The sequence below is a fragment of the Alligator sinensis genome, unplaced genomic scaffold (genome assembly GCF_000455745.1).
Source record: "Alligator sinensis unplaced genomic scaffold, ASM45574v1 scaffold543_1, whole genome shotgun sequence".
NCBI lineage: Eukaryota > Metazoa > Chordata > Crocodylia > Alligatoridae > Alligator > Alligator sinensis.
Genome location: NW_005842055.1, coordinates 664,629 through 681,477, shown reverse-complemented (window position 1 = coordinate 681,477; position 16,849 = coordinate 664,629). Strand labels below are relative to the sequence as shown.

The 16,849-nt window shown below is 42.4% G+C and overlaps 1 protein-coding gene across 1 annotated transcript in view; it reads right to left on the bottom strand.

Annotated features, from left to right (window-relative positions):
* Nucleotides 1-16,849, bottom strand: part of PCDH15 (protocadherin related 15) — a 922,022-nt gene that overhangs the window by 258,214 nt on the left and 646,959 nt on the right. The window contains exons 20-21 of the mRNA XM_025203355.1: nucleotides 14,959-15,264; nucleotides 13,813-14,037 (exon numbers count right to left, since the gene is read on the bottom strand). Of these exons, the coding sequence (XP_025059140.1) occupies nucleotides 13,813-14,037; nucleotides 14,959-15,264 (531 nt within the window). The remainder of the gene's footprint in view (nucleotides 1-13,812; nucleotides 14,038-14,958; nucleotides 15,265-16,849) is intronic.

Genomic DNA, 16,849 nt, shown 5'->3' with positions numbered 1-16,849 from the left:
TACTTGCTTCATCTCACAGTTACTTTAAACAGCTTTTGGACATGGAAGGATTTGCATTATAGTTAAATTTTAGATGTTTCAACTGTGATTGATGAGTAGTGAGCAATATAAGGGCCTTGTTACATGGTAATTTTAGATGGTCCCTGGAGCTCTTAACTTCTAGATTATCCACACATTAACATGTTAAAGTGATTTTAAAGCACTCATTATTGGGCTCCTATCTATACCACTCTAGGGCAGAATTATCTCTGATCCACACTACCCAGCTCCTGTTCCAGTAAGGTGTGGCCCCTCCCCACAGATGTGCCACCCAAGTTGAAGTATTCTAGTATGCCAGGATTTCTCACACCCACAACAATAGAATAAGCATAGAAGCCTGTCCTGGCTCACCAGCTCTTTAATGGCAACTCACAGTTACATCTCCCAGTCCTGACCCTGCTCACCAGTCCTCTAGTGGCAAGTCACAGGTGTGCAGGTTGGGGGCAGTCAGAGACGGCTAAGGGTATGACTGCTTCAAACAAGCTAGCACTAACACCAATCAACATCTGTGCAGCTCACAGCATAAAGTGTAACAAGGTCCTAATTTTATGTCCATATTAAGTATGCTGTTAAGGCAATTTATTGTCCTTTCATTCAGACCGCTGTTAACTCAAACAATTTCTTATTTATCATCTTTTCAGAGACAGTAAAATCAGGTCCATTTAGTTTATTATACTGAACATACCGCCATACATAAATATGCAACTAGAGGATTAATTCCTTAAAAGTAGGTGGTGAAACATGTGCTGAAAACTGTGGGCATGGTGCTTTTTCTTCCCCACCAACATCCTACAATTCCAGATCAGATAAATTTAAGATATTTTCTTTTGACCTGTGAAGAAGGTGGCCATGTTTTGATAGCATTGGTAAAAATGCTTCCTATGAGGTATAAGAGTTCAAGTCTTTTCTATATTAGTGTCCTTACTTCAAAAAAGGAGAGAGAGAGAGAGAAAGACTTGCTCCTCTAAAATCACAAGTACTAGAGCACTTGTCTAGCAGTCATCACATCCAACCCTGGTCAAAGAAGCATAGAAGATCACCATTTCAATGGAATATAAATATTGTATTTATTTTGGAGTTTCTCCTCCAAGAGTTATGGTATTTGGAAAGGGATTTGGATGTTCTAATTCCTAATGTGAAAGATAAAATCTGGACTGTCTTGCTATTTAGAAGATAGATGGTAATGTCAGGATGGTAAAATACACACTTAAACTTCAAAATATTGTTTCTTCCTACTTACAGAGGAAAGATAAAACTGAAAGATACAAAAGGATAAAGTAAATGATCAATGGAGAAGGGAAACAAGAGCAACATTTATGGAACTGGCTATCAGAAAGAACTGATAAGACCCAGTCAACAGAAAAACATTTTACATAGTATAACAAAAACCATCTAAATGCTGCTGTACATTATGTGATGCTACTTATATACTATGTATTACAACCTTTTTATCGAAAATAAGATAGAAAGCTTTTTTATACTGCTGCACAAAAATATTCTACTCCTCTTTTTTAACTAAACAAAATATAAGTTTATTGCATTCATGTTGTCAACATGGTATAACAGCCTCTTTTTTGTATTTAATGCTCTGCAAGCCCTAAAGTACCTAATTATTAAATTAAGGGATAATGGTCATGGTAGAGTATACGAGGCAATAAATGGATTTTGCAGGCAATTAAACAGTGAAGTGAAGTTGAGAAGTTTGATAATAGTTAAAGCTGTTTATTGGAAGCACAGTTCAATGCCATGTAGATTATTCCTGTAACAGGACAAGAAGAAGAAAATAAACACTTTAAAAACTTTTACAGTTCTTTGAGAACTGTATGCAGTTTTTTTTTTTCTTTTTCTATTTGCACCCTCATGGAAATTCTGTCCTGCTGCTTTTTTAGAATTTCCTTTCATGTGGGGTTTATAGGAATATTCAAGTAAGAGAGACAGAAATAACTGTTTTAGGGAATAAATGGTATTAAAGAGAGGAGACAGTGGTAAACATACAATGCACCTATTACATTAAAAGTCAGTAGAGATATAGAGCCAAAATAATTTCATCACCATTAGGAGTTTCCTGGATTTAACTAAAATTATTTGTTGAAGCATTCACAATAGACAATAGACAAGAAGCAGTATTTTTAGGTAAAATCTTTTACTGGGCCAGCTGTATAATTGAGAGAGATATTTAACAAGTTTTTGAAGACCTCTGGTGACCTTCTGTGCCTGAAACTTGTCTAATATCTCTCCCAACTACACAGTTGGTCCAATAATCTCACAAATCTTGCTTCTTATATATTTCATGGACCATTAAGGCAATAATCATGCTACAACACTGCTACATGTATCAATGTATAGATTTAAAACAGTATCACTCTTTCACTTCAAGTAATATCTTCACAAAAAGGAGATGGGATTTTTTTTTTCCATTTCCTCCTCTGCTTTGGACTTTAAAGTCCTTCAAACGTGCCTTAAAAAACTTAAATTAATCACACTTATATTGTTAAGTTGGTATATCTGTCTTATATTTTATATTGAATATTCTTCCTGAGCTACATGAAAAATTATTAAGCAGGGGCTAAAACTCAAGGTGGAACCACCTTGTACTTGAGGGGTCTAACCACTGATCTGGTGAGTTTCTCTCACTTTGCCTCAATGATTACCTATGGATTTCTTAAAAAGTGGCACATTATCATCAAAGGAATGAGTACAACCCCCTCAATTTATTTTTCAAGTTTGATGGTTAAGTACCATCTTAGATTGTCAATAGCCTTTGTTCAAGTTCTCTCAAGTGTCATGGAAAAATATGAAGTCATGCTTCCCACACCTTGAACCAGTGTCCTAACAACTGGATATCTAGTTGAGAGGCAAACACCACTAGTTCCAGCTTTGTGCATGTATACCCTTTCATTTCATTCACTTCATTACAAATGACCAAAAAATAAATATACTATTTGGAGCTGAATGAAATTTTTCATTCCACCAAGCACTTTCCTTGTTTTCCCTTTAAAAAACCCAGTTTATCCACCAAACTGAAAAATAAGCTGTAATACAGCTTAGTTAGAACTTTGTATTTCTGTGATGATAAGGATTTTTTTACTTGAATGCAAAGGAAGTATGAGTGACTACGCAGAGATGAGCAATGCCAAATGAGTAACTTAAACAGCAACCAATTCAGTAAAGAAATTTTCAATGGAAGGGGTTTTTTTTGTTTCTTTGTAAAGAAATCTCCAAATAATTCTCTGTAAGTAAAGGAATGTGTTAAGAATTTATCCAGGGATGGCAATATGGTGAAGAAATCCAAATGTACTCCTAAAACCATTATTTTTGAAAAAACAATAAACATAGATATAGTATGTAAAAGCCTCCAATTCAGCAATTTTTACTCATATTGATTAGTACCCATGTGTGCCATCAGTTGACTTCATTAAGACTAAATGTTATGACTATAATTTGGCCATTTATTATTTTATTAATTCTTTTCAATTACACACCTAAAGCAACTACATAATTTACAGTACTAATCATAGTATTTTTAATTGAAAATTGAAATTGACCCAATTTCAATCATGTATTATTTTCAAAGTAATTTTTTTATGATTTAGCAAAAATGTATTCATTATAAACAATATTTTATTATATATACTTTTTATTGTTCATTTATTGTACTGTTTTGGCAAAAAGCTGTAATTAAACTATTACTAGTACTGTTTAATTTTCCTTTTATAAATTGAATTGGAAATTATTGTTTATTAAAAATCCGCATGCTTCACGAAAAGAATGCTTCACATGGATAGGTTTTTACCTGGATACAAAGTATTGTGGACTTATTATAACATGAAATTGACCATAAAACAGTCTATACAAAATCCCAGATGACACAAGTCATGTAGACATGCTTTTAGCAAAACAGTGACAGCTACAATATTTTCTCCTCAAGCTTCAATATGAACATTTCTTCAATGTCTAACAACTGTCCAAAAATAAAACTCTTGTCAGTAAAGAAGTAAGAGTACTTAAAGTGAGATATTTTTTCAATGTCATACTTGTCACAGAAAATTAATTTGACAGCTGTGGTTTGGATACTCTGGGTACTGTTGACAAACTTGTAGAACAATCTGTTTATTGATGTGTATTAGTATATCACACTAGACTGGGAAATTCATTCTTTCTATGATATTTTCAGTATTACAGACTGCTAAAAGTATGCCCCAGTATGGGAGTGTCTACACTCCCAGTCATTACTGCACATTTATATGCAATATATAGGATACTTATATATGCAAGTACTAAATAAATGCACAGTAACTGGAGTACTGTGCAGCAGCACTGGTGAATGCCTTTTAAATGAGGTGACCATGCAGTAGCATCTCAGCACAGGTTTTGCCATGTGAGACTACTGTGCAGTAGTGCCAGGCTACTGCGCATTCAGCATCTCATGTAGATGCATGCACAGAGTATTAAGCAAAGCTAGTAGGCAAACTTGCTATATGGATTGTCCTGAAATGTATACAATTATTATTTATTTGTCATGTATTAGGTCACAGAATTCCCTGATTACAGAGAAGGGCCCTATTATGCTAGGTACTATACTTAAAAAAAATAATAACTTCTGCTCCAGAGGTTTTGTACATCACTTTAAAATAAGAGACAAGAGATTGCAAAAAACTAGTGAGGGAGTACAAGATAGCAGAGACACAATTATGTTAAGAATAAAAAGAGGAAATCATTATGTACTCAGTTCTTTAGGCCCCTGCCACACATTTCGCTTAGGCCACAATTAACCAGTTAACTACCCAACCACACATTCAAATGATTAATAGCATAATAAAAGGAGGGCTAAGCTACAAACTTATTCCACAATAATTGTGTAATAACTTTGTGGCTCATTCCTATCATGCCTTTAATTGAACATGTGGCCAGGAGCCCCTATGGCTGTGAGCCCCATCAGCTGATCAGGAGCTCATTTGCCCCTCTAAACCTGGGAGCTCACAGATGACCCAGGCTCCCAGCCACAGGAAAACATGCCCCTGCAGCTTGGATCCCCATCAGCTGACAGAGCTTCCAGCTGTAGATGTTCCCCATGCAAAGGCTTCCGCTGCAGGGGGCACTCCAGGCATCCTTGCAGCTGGGAATCTGCAGCTTATGCTTGGAGCATGTCTGCAGCTGGAAGTCCCATCAGTTGAGGGAGCTCCCAATCATGGGAGCTCGCTCCTGACTAGTTCAGAGGAAGGGATCCTGGGCTCTCCCTGCCTTGGCAATAAGGTGTGAGAGGATGTGACGTGTGATCTCACAGTCACACCTCCAAATATGCATGTGTAGCTATGGCAGGAAGTACGATTGTGTGGATCATGCATCTGATCCCATCATACCTTTCCTGCAGCTCTGGAAGGGCCCTTAGAGGCATCATTTGATAAATATTAATATAATATTAATTTAGCTGTATGTATTATTTAACTAACAATGGTATGAACTGGGAAAAGTTAACTTTAGCTTCTCTTTAACTTTATAAAGCTATCTTACCATAACAATGGTTTTAAATAATAATAAGCATAATATGTTAACAAACAGTGCATGGAGGACTGGTGCCTCCTGATGCTGGGGTGCACCAGCAAGCGATCGCCAACCTGGGAGGGTCCCCCAGTGGCCAATCACCAACTGGAGGGGGAGGGAGGGTCCCGTGGCAGCTAATAACCACCGCTATTGGAAGTGCTGCTGGCGCTTTTCTCGGCACCCCCACATTCTCAGGGAGGGCAAAGGCCATCACGCCCCTGGCCATCACCCCCCACTCCACAGCCAGCGGCAGCCAATATCAGGGGGGGGCATGTCCCCCCCCCTGGCCCACCCCCCCCCACCCCCCAGCCAGCGGCAGCCAATATCAGGTGGGGACATGTCCCCCACCCCCACGCCCCTCCTACATTTCACCTATGAAACAGTGTAAAAATTAGAGACAGGAAAAGATATCTTCTAGTTTGGGGAAGCATTTATTCTCTGGAGAGGTGGTTAAGCACAATAATAATCTAGGACGGGTGACGAATTCAGTCACCTTTTTTTAACTATTCAACCCATTCAGACACAGTGAATTTCCAATCTGAAACAAATTATGCCTCTGTTGTGGAAGGCCACAAGGAAACATGGAACAAGTTAGACTTGTCAGTTTCTAAAATTTGGAATTTATTTTTAAAATGGATAGAATTTGCTGTTTCTAGTTTGTATATTTTACTGAGAGCAGAATTTAAAACAAAATTATATTCTCTGACCACAGACTAATTTATAGCCAGAGGTTCATTTGGAAGACTGTGATATTCTGCCAGCCAAAAATCAGAAGACTCATTAGGACTTTGGCTAGGGACAGAAATTACACATAAACTGGTATAAGTGACTGGAACAGTTTCAAAATGGTAGAACCTGGTTTAAGATAGACCTGGATGGATGTAGTTTCAGATTTTCTCATTTTAAGTTAGACTGGTCTATTGAACTTCTGTCCCAGATTCCCTCCCAAATCAAGATAATTCATAGTCTTCTGGTATCTCAAGATGCTTTGCAGCCCCCCCATCTCCCATCCCCCCCCCTCACAGAGTAAGCAGGCTAGCCTCTGCCAGTGCTCCTCTGTTTCAGCTGAGCCAGGCTGGCCCATGTCACAGAGCTAATGCAGCAATGCCTCTGCTCCCCAGCCCTACATCCTGTCAGATCAGCACGGAAGAGGTGGAGGAATGATCCCTGTCCTGGACCCAAGCTCTCCCTGAACTAGGGTCTGCCCAGCTAGGGGGTGGGCTATGGCATGGGATGTTCTCTTTTCACCTCTCCTGCTGGCAGATCTAGATGCACAGCCCTGCCCCCATGAGTCTTTGCCTCTGACCTTCAAGGGGAAGGGTGGAACAAAGCTCTGCCCCCCACCCCCCGGTCTTGGCCCTCCTAAGCTGGGAGCCTTGCACCACAGGTGGGGTTTCCCTGTCCCTGCTTAGTCAGGCCAGCTCCACTGAAGGAAGCATCAGGCCCCACCACCTGGTACTAGCCACCTGGGCTGCCCATCTTGCTGGCTGCTGCTGGTGCCAGGCTTTGACAGGGTGTGCCAGGTGGTCCAGGAGACTTGTGCCAGGCAGTGGGGATGGGAGCACTCTATAGGGGGAAAGATTGGGTCCCCATACCTCATGCAGGCCTTCTGGGCTGCTTCGCACATCCTGTTGGAATCCAGCACCAACAGCAGCCAGTAGGATACAACGGGCAGCCTGGGGTGGGGGGCTTGCACCAGGTGGCAGGGATAGGAGAGCTCCATAGAGGGAAGGATCACGTCCTGCTGACAGGTGCAGGCCTCCTGGGTTGCCCAGTGCATCCTGATGGAGCCCAGCACTAGCAGCAGTCAGCAAGACGTGCTGGGTAGCAAGGACAGGAATGTTACATAGAATGAAGGAAGGATAGGGTCTCACTGCCTGGAGGCCCCACCCCCCCCCGGCCCCCCCCCCCCCCCCCCCCAGCCAGCGCCAGCCAATATCAGGTGGGGACATGTCCCCCACCCCCACGCCCCTCCTACATTTCACCTATGAAACAGTGTAAAAATTAGAGACAGGAAAAGATATCTTCTAGTTTGGGGAAGCATTTATTCTCTGGAGAGGTGGTTAAGCACAATAATAATCTAGGACGGGTGACGAATTCAGTCACCTTTTTTTAACTATTCAACCCATTCAGACACAGTGAATTTCCAATCTGAAACAAATTATGCCTCTGTTGTGGAAGGCCACAAGGAAACATGGAACAAGTTAGACTTGTCAGTTTCTAAAATTTGGAATTTATTTTTAAAATGGATAGAATTTGCTGTTTCTAGTTTGTATATTTTACTGAGAGCAGAATTTAAAACAAAATTATATTCTCTGACCACAGACTAATTTATAGCCAGAGGTTCATTTGGAAGACTGTGATATTCTGCCAGCCAAAAATCAGAAGACTCATTAGGACTTTGGCTAGGGACAGAAATTACACATAAACTGGTATAAGTGACTGGAACAGTTTCAAAATGGTAGAACCTGGTTTAAGATAGACCTGGATGGATGTAGTTTCAGATTTTCTCATTTTAAGTTAGACTGGTCTATTGAACTTCTGTCCCAGATTCCCTCCCAAATCAAGATAATTCATAGTCTTCTGGTATCTCAAGATGCTTTGCAGCCCCCCCATCTCCCATTCCCTCCCCTCACAGAGTAAGCAGGCTAGCCTCTGCCAGTGCTCCTCTGTTTCAGCTGAGCCAGGCTGGCCCATGTCACAGAGCTAATGCAGCAATGCCTCTGCTCCCCAGCCCTACATCCTGTCAGATCAGCACGGAAGAGGTGGAGGAATGATCCCTGTCCTGGACCCAAGCTCTCCCTGAACTAGGGTCTGCCCAGCTAGGGGGTGGGCTATGGCATGGGATGTTCTCTTTTCACCTCTCCTGCTGGCAGATCTAGATGCACAGCCCTGCCCCCATGAGTCTTTGCCTCTGACCTTCAAGGGGAAGGGTGGAACAAAGCTCTGCCCCCCACCCCCCGGTCTTGGCCCTCCTAAGCTGGGAGCCTTGCACCACAGGTGGGGTTTCCCTGTCCCTGCTTAGTCAGGCCAGCTCCACTGAAGGAAGCATCAGGCCCCACCACCTGGTACTAGCCACCTGGGCTGCCCACTAGGACGGGTGACGAATTCAGTCACCTTTTTTTAACTATTCAACCCATTCAGACACAGTGAATTTCCAATCTGAAACAAATTATGCCTCTGTTGTGGAAGGCCACAAGGAAACATGGAACAAGTTAGACTTGTCAGTTTCTAAAATTTGGAATTTATTTTTAAAATGGATAGAATTTGCTGTTTCTAGTTTGTATATTTTACTGAGAGCAGAATTTAAAACAAAATTATATTCTCTGACCACAGACTAATTTATAGCCAGAGGTTCATTTGGAAGACTGTGATATTCTGCCAGCCAAAAATCAGAAGACTCATTAGGACTTTGGCTAGGGACAGAAATTACACATAAACTGGTATAAGTGACTGGAACAGTTTCAAAATGGTAGAACCTGGTTTAAGATAGACCTGGATGGATGTAGTTTCAGATTTTCTCATTTTAAGTTAGACTGGTCTATTGAACTTCTGTCCCAGATTCCCTCCCAAATCAAGATAATTCATAGTCTTCTGGTATCTCAAGATGCTTTGCAGCCCCCCCATCTCCCATTCCCTCCCCTCACAGAGTAAGCAGGCTAGCCTCTGCCAGTGCTCCTCTGTTTCAGCTGAGCCAGGCTGGCCCATGTCACAGAGCTAATGCAGCAATGCCTCTGCTCCCCAGCCCTACATCCTGTCAGATCAGCACGGAAGAGGTGGAGGAATGATCCCTGTCCTGGACCCAAGCTCTCCCTGAACTAGGGTCTGCCCAGCTAGGGGGTGGGCTATGGCATGGGATGTTCTCTTTTCACCTCTCCTGCTGGCAGATCTAGATGCACAGCCCTGCCCCCATGAGTCTTTGCCTCTGACCTTCAAGGGGAAGGGTGGAACAAAGCTCTGCCCCCCACCCCCCGGTCTTGGCCCTCCTAAGCTGGGAGCCTTGCACCACAGGTGGGGTTTCCCTGTCCCTGCTTAGTCAGGCCAGCTCCACTGAAGGAAGCATCAGGCCCCACCACCTGGTACTAGCCACCTGGGCTGCCCATCTTGCTGGCTGCTGCTGGTGCCAGGCTTTGACAGGGTGTGCCAGGTGGTCCAGGAGACTTGTGCCAGGCAGTGGGGATGGGAGCACTCTATAGGGGGAAAGATTGGGTCCCCATACCTCATGCAGGCCTTCTGGGCTGCTTCGCACATCCTGTTGGAATCCAGCACCAACAGCAGCCAGTAGGATACAACGGGCAGCCTGGGGTGGGGGGCTTGCACCAGGTGGCAGGGATAGGAGAGCTCCATAGAGGGAAGGATCACGTCCTGCTGACAGGTGCAGGCCTCCTGGGTTGCCCAGTGCATCCTGATGGAGCCCAGCACTAGCAGCAGTCAGCAAGACGTGCTGGGTAGCAAGGACAGGAATGTTACATAGAATGAAGGAAGGATAGGGTCTCACTGCCTGGCATAAGCACCCTGGGCTGCCTGGTACATCCTGCAAGAGCCTAGTACCAGTGGCAGCTGACAAGACCTGCTGGGCAATGCAGGAGGCTTGTGCAAGGCAGTGGAGCCTGATCCTTCCTTCTGTGCAGCTGGCCTGGGTGAGCAGACACAGGTGATACTCCCCGAAAGCACAGGGCTCCCCCCAGCTCAGCAAATACCAGCTTAAGGGTGCTGTGATCATGGCAGGGGGCTTCATTCTCCCCTCCCCTTCTTTGGGTCACAGGCAGAGACCTGCAGAGGGCAGGGCTGTGCAGTCAGCCCAGCCAGACAAGGACAGGGAAACCCCACAAAGTGTGGAGCACTCCTGAGCTTAGCAGACCCCAGCTCAGGGGGGCCAGGACCAGGGGGGGTTTCTGTTCCCCCCCACCCCACGGGGGGGTATCAGGGGTTTGGGAGGCATGTACTAGGCAGCCAATGAGGGATAGCCCATGCTTGGTTGCACTCTCATGCCCTCAGTAATGTCTGGCACACTGGGAAGAGGACAAGCGTGCCCCCTTCTGGCCTCAGCTAGTGCAGGCACCTGTCCATTTTCCTCAATGGAAGATTTAACTTGAGTTCTGTTCATTAACGGGCCAATCTATATAGCTTAGAGAAACCTGAGAGGATTGAATTGATTCTCCCTTGGGCTTTTTTGATTATCTGTACTTAGCCTGGTGCCTAAGGTGAAAGCAATGATATGGTAGTTTGTAGCACTGAAATCTGAATAAAAATAAAATAGACACGAAAGCAGTAATAAGGGGAAGAAATAATGATACACTGTTTTCCCAATGTTTGGACAATTACTTTGAAGGACAACACATGCTAAAGAAACAGTATCCTGCTTAAACAGAAGTCAATATTGCCAAGGTCTGGAAAGATTTATACTACTTAGCTTCCAAACGTATACCACATTCACTGCTCTCCCTGTATCCATAGAACCAGTCACCTTGTCATAGAAGGCAATCAGGTTTGTCAGGCATCTGTTCCTAATCACTTTTTTTCTCCTCCAAGTGCTTATAAATAGATTCCATGATGACCTGCTTCATGATTTTCCCAAGGACTGAGGTGAGTCTGACTGGTCTGTACTACCCTGGATTCTCCTTTTTCCCTTTCTTAAAGATGGACACTCTGCTTGTCCTTTTCCAGTCATCCAGTACCTCTTCTAATTGCCATGAGTTGTCAGAGATGATGGCCAATAGCTCTGCAATCACATCAGCCAACTCCCTTAGAACCCTCGGAAGCATCCCAGGCTCCGTTCATTTAGTAGGACTCTCTAAAGGACTGTGTGGTAGTCAGGAAAGAGGGTGGGGCATTTTGTATGTTTTTTGTCTTTTGCCTCCAAACTATATAGCCAACTTTTTCTTGTATAATTATTTTCTTCTATGTAATAAATCAATTTGCTGTTTTGTTGAGTTAGTAGCTGGCTGTAGTAAAGTGTGATCTCAGAGCAACTGATACTCCAGGCACGCCTCTTCAATTGCCCGGGGGGTGGGGAGGGGGAGTGGGAGGGCATAATTTTTTGATGACTGAAAGGGAGACCTTCATGGAGTTGGCAAAAATTCTACCTTGCTGGTCCTGGATTTTCTGAAATAGTGGGGAGAAAGTTGAGGCTCTTCACATGCCTTCAGCTCAGTCTGTGACATCTAGTTCTATCACTAAATTGTTAAGTTTTCAAACAAGCAACACCGTGTTAGCCTCCATACCCCTCCAGCTTGGGAAAAGCACCCAAAATACATCTGCAAAGCTATTTAATTATTTTGCTTCAAATCTCTACTTGACACTTCCTTTGCATAAATTCCTAAAACAAACTTGAAACCAGGTAGACTGGCAGTAACTTGAGGTGGATATCTGTCATATTGATTAATACTGCATCATTTTCCTCTTATATTCATGGCCTGAAGGGCCCCCTGTGAGCATGTAATCTGACCTACATAATACATGCCATAGCATTTCCCTGAATAAATTCTTGCTTGAGCCACTACATATATCTTATAAAAAGAAAGAAAAAAATCCTATTTTGATTAAAAATGTCCTGTAATGAAGAACCCATGACTGCCGTTACAGAGGGTCAGAAGATGTCCCTTTCAACCTCATCTTTTCTGTATAGCCATTTGTTGTCACAATTTTTATACCTAGCCTGTTAGCTCAGACATCTTGACCTATCTTTTTGTTTCATCTTTGCATGGCTTATAGCATAGTGCAGTTTTAGTTCTTGATTTGCATTATAGTAACACCAATAAATAATAATGAATTGCTGTTCTTTTAAGCCATTTTTAAGGATTGCAAGGAATTCCATTCCTTCCTAAGAAAATTCAGTTCCTTTTTGGAGTAAGCAGCTTCAGACAAAATGATCTATCTGTTCAGTTTTTGACAAATTATCCTTAAAAATATAATGGATTGGCAAATTCTGATTGCACAGACTCAGAGAGCATGCTAAAAGAATTAGGATTATTATGGAACACTAACTGAACCTGAATCACTGATCTGCAAGTGAAGGAAGTCCAAAAGAAATGGTATAGGCAATAGTTGACAGACTGTAAAAACCTTGTAATCAATGCACTTCTGTTTTCAAAGCAAATACTCAGTGATGTTTCCCAGAATCAGGATTCTTCTAAGTACAGCAGAACATGACAATCAAACTCAGTCATTCACAAGTTTGCAGCAATTTAAAGAGAGGACAAACACCCACTACATTAAAACCAACATAATGATTTCTGATATAGCCAAAAGTATACCTGAACTCAGGTCTCCAAATATGAAAGTTATTGCACTAAATTGCAAGTTTCACATTTTTGCCAACATACCAACTTTTATTCCATAAAGAAAATGTGGATGACCTATCTCCATATTTCTCTCAGCTCATTGCAATTCTATCACAAAACTACACAAAGTGAAGCAAGAATCAAGTGCTGGACCACCTCTCCTGTAGTCATGAAAGATCAAGGAATCATCATCTGATAAAGGATTCTAAAATGGCTTCTCTTCAGAGATGTGACTGCATGAGTCAGTTCATGAAGAGGAGGAAAAATATAACTATTTTGTTCTTATATAATACTCCCTTCTGTGGATCTTTAAGTGCTTTCCAAATAATACCATTATCCCCATTTGCCAGATGAAGAATAAGTTAAAGCAGCACAGAGATGTGAGGTTACATACTCAAGTTCAAACTGACAGTCACTACATAAAGATTATATTTTTGTTCAAGAAGAAAAAAGCTACTTTCCTTTGTAAGGCTGTATTTTTATGCAGCAAAAAATTGAAATGTAAGATATAGTGTGCTTCATCAGCAATTGATACATAAGAATTGTTTATAAGATTGCTATTTATGAGACGTTAAACTGAAAAATGTTGGCACCATTTTTGCAAGCAATCCCATAAGTATATTTAAACCTTTTGGGAATCATAAAGAATTAAATGTTTATTCATTTATGAAGTATTCACAAATCTTTATTTTAATTCCTAAATCTAGGAACCAGTACATTACCATGTACTTGCATAAGGTTCAAAGCAATTATATAGTTATCTATTTCAACCCATTCAAAAGTAAGTTACTGCTGTGTAAAAATACAGTTTTGCATACAAGAAAAGTGAAGGAGACAGGGCAAAATAGGCAGAAAACAAAGACATTGATTAATCAAAACACCTTGAAGAGTTTCTAGAATATTTTGTAACAAAGGAGAGGATGATATCAACTGAGAGTTTGCCACTTACCTCTACTATGACTGTGACAGAAGCCAGACCTGGAGGCATAGTGCCCCCAATATCAAAGGCTTCTACAAGGAAGGTAAAGGTTGCTTCTGTGCCAACAAATGACTCATAATCCAAGGACTTCAAAAGTGACAACTCTCCTGTAAACTTATTCAGTGCAAAAAACTCTAGAACTTCCTGAGTCCGTATGCGATAACTAACATTTGAACCAAGGTCAACATCTTTTGCCTAGAGTAAACCAAGGGGGAGGGGGAAAAGAAAAATTACTTTTAAGCGAATAGTGTATAACACATAGACAACTACATTATTATGCTTTCCTCTTCCCCACTACTTTTAATTTCTTTGATAGCACTAAGAACTTTTCATTTTCTTGTCTTTTCATTGTTTCTTTCATTTCAATTACATATTGCCAATTGTTTTTTCTCAAACTATCTTGGTGATCAGTGGGAAACTTGCTGCCGCTTTTAAGATAACATATATATTTCCCATGTAGTTACAAAATTTTGCATTAAAACTATTAAAGTGCACACATCTACACAAAATGCTGGCTGTGTAGTACCTGAAAAATATTGCACAGTAGTGCATCACAACATGGACAGTGCTAATAAGTTACTGTGCAGTATTATTAGGCTACTGTGCACTAGCATCACCTAAAAGACTTTCGCCAATGCAACTACACAGTAACTCCAGTTACTGCACATTTATTTAGTATTTGCTAATACAAGTAACTAACCAAATGTGCAGTAATGACAGTGTAGTAGTGTCTCGTGTAAATGCACCCAGTAAACTTTGAGGATCAATATGGTGGAACCACAATAGAAATTTAATGGACATTTAAAAATTCACATATTGTTTCAATGTACTTCAAAAATATTGTACTTACAAGGCAAAGCTTGTCAAATCATGTTGGCTTTCCAAATTCTTTTTTTTTTTTTAATTTGTAGAAATGAAAAATGTATGTCTATTTTTTCATTCATCCATGCAAAGATCACAGATTTGCAAAAGATGGGCTAGTTTAGGTACCACTTTTCCCCAATAATTTTTAATCTTTTACTTTGGTTTTACTAGCAATCGGTTAGATGAGAACATGTTTAACCTCATATACAAGTAACAACGTAAAGAACAAACCTTTAATCCAAAATGGCTCACCTCTAATCGTAAGAAAACTGTGCCAGGGGGTAAATTTTCTGGAACAGAGACTGTGTAGGATGCATTAGTAAACACAGGACTGTTGTCATCAATATCCAGAACCTTGATTGCCACAGTTAATGTTGAACGACGGGGGTCCACAGCTCCATCTGTTGCTTCAACAATAAGTTCATAATAGTCCCTTACTTCTCTATTCAGTTTAACTGCTGTGTAAATGCTACCATTTGCTGTGATACGAAAAAGATTGTTGAAGTTTGCCAAACTGTAATGGACTTGACCATTTATTCCAGCATCTGCATCAGTAGCCTAACAGAAAAGAGAAAGATGCATTATTATTAAGGTGAAATTACAATGTGCTAGCTACTGCATATTAATTTCTTAGTGCCCATTATGGATGCATACAGGTACTTGGGGAGGTTCGGGAGAGATTAGCTTGAGTTACAAATAGCTACCTGATCTAAGATAGCTGAGATGGGGTATTAATGTGGGGAGATTTGGGAGTATAGGGTCAACTAGGCTCTGGTGGGGAAGGGAAGAGGGAACAAGTGGTTAGCAGGGGGATGGGGCAGGGCGGGAAGATGGGGTCTGAAGTGAGGAATCAGGGGGTAGTTGGAATCCACAGAAGAGATTGGGGGGAAGCAGGTAGAGTCTGCACAGGGTAGGAGTTAGCAGAGTCTGCAGGAGAGACTGGGGAATTGGAGGGGCAGGTAGGGTCTGCAGGAAGGATCAGTGTGATCAGGGGAGGCAGGCAGGGGTTGAAGGGGGGTTGGTGGGGTCTGGGAGGATTTAGTAGGATTAGGGGGGGTTGCAGGGTCCATGGAGGGAGGTTGAGGGAATGGGGTCTTTCTTCCCCACCCCCTGGGACCAGGAGCTATTCTTCTGACCACCCCCTCCCAGCCCCAGACAGACAACCCTTCTAGTGAACCTACCCTCCCCTACCTCTTGTCCCCCCCACCACACCCTGACTTTCTACTTCAGCTCCTAGCGTTGGTGAACACTGATAAAACGGTTACTGGGAGCAGCTTCTGGGCTGGGGTGAGGGGGAAGTGAGGCTGGATGGTCCGTGGGGAGAAGGTTTGTCTGTTTTAGGGGTGAGGCAAGTTGTGGGAGGTGGCTTCAAAATAGCCTGGTGCCAGGCGGGCAGGTAGGAAAAGGGCACTCCCAGAGCTGGAGACAGCGGCTGAGCTTTCCAAGCCCTGGGGCTGTGCTGCGAACTGTACAGAAGTTTGAGACAGATAGAGTGGTCTAACCTCTATCTGTCTCAAACTCATGGAGAGATCACCAAAGATGAATATACCTCCTCTGCTCGTGCTTGAAGGGAGGCAGTTAGACGGGCCAAAGCTGCCATGGAGCTGAGGATGGCAACCCAAGTAAAAGACAACAAGAAATTGTTTTTTAGATATATAGGGAGTAAAAGGAAGGCCCAGGGAGGAATAGGACCCGTGCTAAATGGGCAGAAACAATTGGTGACGGACAGAGGGGACAAGGCTGAACTCCTCAACGAGTTCTTTGCCTCAGTGTTCCTAAGTGAGGGGCACGACAAGTCTCTCACTGGGGTTGTAGAGAGGCAGCAGCAAGGCGCCAGACTACCATGCGTAGACCCTGAGATGGTGCAGAGTCACTTGGAAGAACTAGATGCCTTTAAGTCGGCAGGCCCGGATGAGCTCCATCCGAGGGTGCTGAAGGCACTGGCCGACATCATTGCAGAGCCACTGGCGGGAATATTTGAAAGCTCGTGGCACACGGGCCAAGTCCCGGAGGACTGGAAAAGGGCCAACGTGGTCCCCATTTTCAAAAAGGGGAGGAAGGAGGACCCAGGCAACTATAGGCCAGTCAGTCTCACCTCCATCCTTGGCAAAGTCTTCGAAAAAATTATCAAGGCTCACATTTG